Source organism: Penaeus monodon, chromosome 20 (assembly GCF_015228065.2).
Source record: "Penaeus monodon isolate SGIC_2016 chromosome 20, NSTDA_Pmon_1, whole genome shotgun sequence".
NCBI lineage: Eukaryota > Metazoa > Arthropoda > Malacostraca > Decapoda > Penaeidae > Penaeus > Penaeus monodon.
In genome coordinates, this window is record NC_051405.1 from 32,469,613 (window position 1) to 32,470,756 (window position 1,144).

The 1,144-nt window shown below is 37.3% G+C and overlaps 1 protein-coding gene across 1 annotated transcript in view; it reads right to left on the bottom strand.

The window, feature by feature from the left end:
* Positions 1-773, bottom strand: part of LOC119585773 (CWF19-like protein 1) — a 14,600-nt gene extending 13,827 nt beyond the window's left edge. The window contains exon 1 of the mRNA XM_037934485.1: positions 596-773. Within this exon, the coding sequence (XP_037790413.1) occupies positions 596-618 (23 nt within the window). The 5' untranslated portion in view covers positions 619-773. The remainder of the gene's footprint in view (positions 1-595) is intronic.
* Between the last annotated feature and the right edge of the window lie 371 nt (positions 774-1,144).

Consider the following 1,144-nt stretch of genomic DNA (forward strand, 5'->3'; position numbering starts at 1 on the left):
AAAATCTATCTGGTCAAATGGGCATAATGCAGGTATATTTCCCGAAACTGTAGTATGAAGGGCATAAGCCAAAACAGTATGATACAAAGACCTTAAGATTATGATCATCGATTGTGAACTTACTTTTACTGAGTGAAGATTATCCTTTAAACCCTATAAATGTTGTTTTATGTGTTTATTATGACCATTACTGATAAAATTAGCAAAATGCCTGCAGTGTCCTCCATAATGAAATTTTTCTCTTCCTATGTTGTTTGCGTTCTCCCTAAACCCACTTGAAATTTGCTGTGATGTGATGAAAAAATTAATATCTTGAAAAATAAAGATGAGATAGCTCTTTCCACCTGAGCCGTATACTTTACTTTACAATACTGTAAAATTTAATTAACATTGTCTATCAATCCTTCTGAAATATACATCCCACCAAATAGGTATCAATAAAAAAACATAACATAAAATATATATTTTTTCATCATTCGTGTACTTAAACACTCCATAAGAAGACGATTCCTAAATGTTACTATTTCACAAAATACAAAATTCAAAAAGATACACTTTTCAATCACGTTCTCAAAATCAAACTCACAGCACTCACATTTTCTGTACTTTATCCGCCATGTTACTCCTGACTTATAGGCAGTATAGAATGCCAAACCCTCTCTTGCCGAAAGCGAATTGCTTGAATCACAGAAAGAAATCAACGTGGAGTTAAATTTCAAAAGTTTCCGAACACGCCAACAGCCGCCATTGCAGTGGGAATGTAAACACGCTCTGATTGGTCAGCTGAGTGAAAAACCTCCTCTGATTGGTCAGCTGCGTGAGACACTCTCCTATTGGCAAGAGCCGTTGTCATGGTTACCAAAGTTGTTTACATCCCCCCCAGTATCGCACATGGCCTTCTTACTTGAATGTGTATATCGCAAACACACAGTTGACGATGCACGGACACGGACTTTTCAACTGGTGGGGATTTTCTCCCGCTTTGAATTTCTTGAATTACATCAACGGTGAGTTACTATTATAATCATGTTTTGCCAGTTTCTTTTCAATGTGCACGACGGTGGACATAAGTGAAGAATGGGGGAGAGGTGTCTGCATCAAAGGGAGAGGCAGATAAATCAAGAGAAAGACAGGAAGAGAGCGT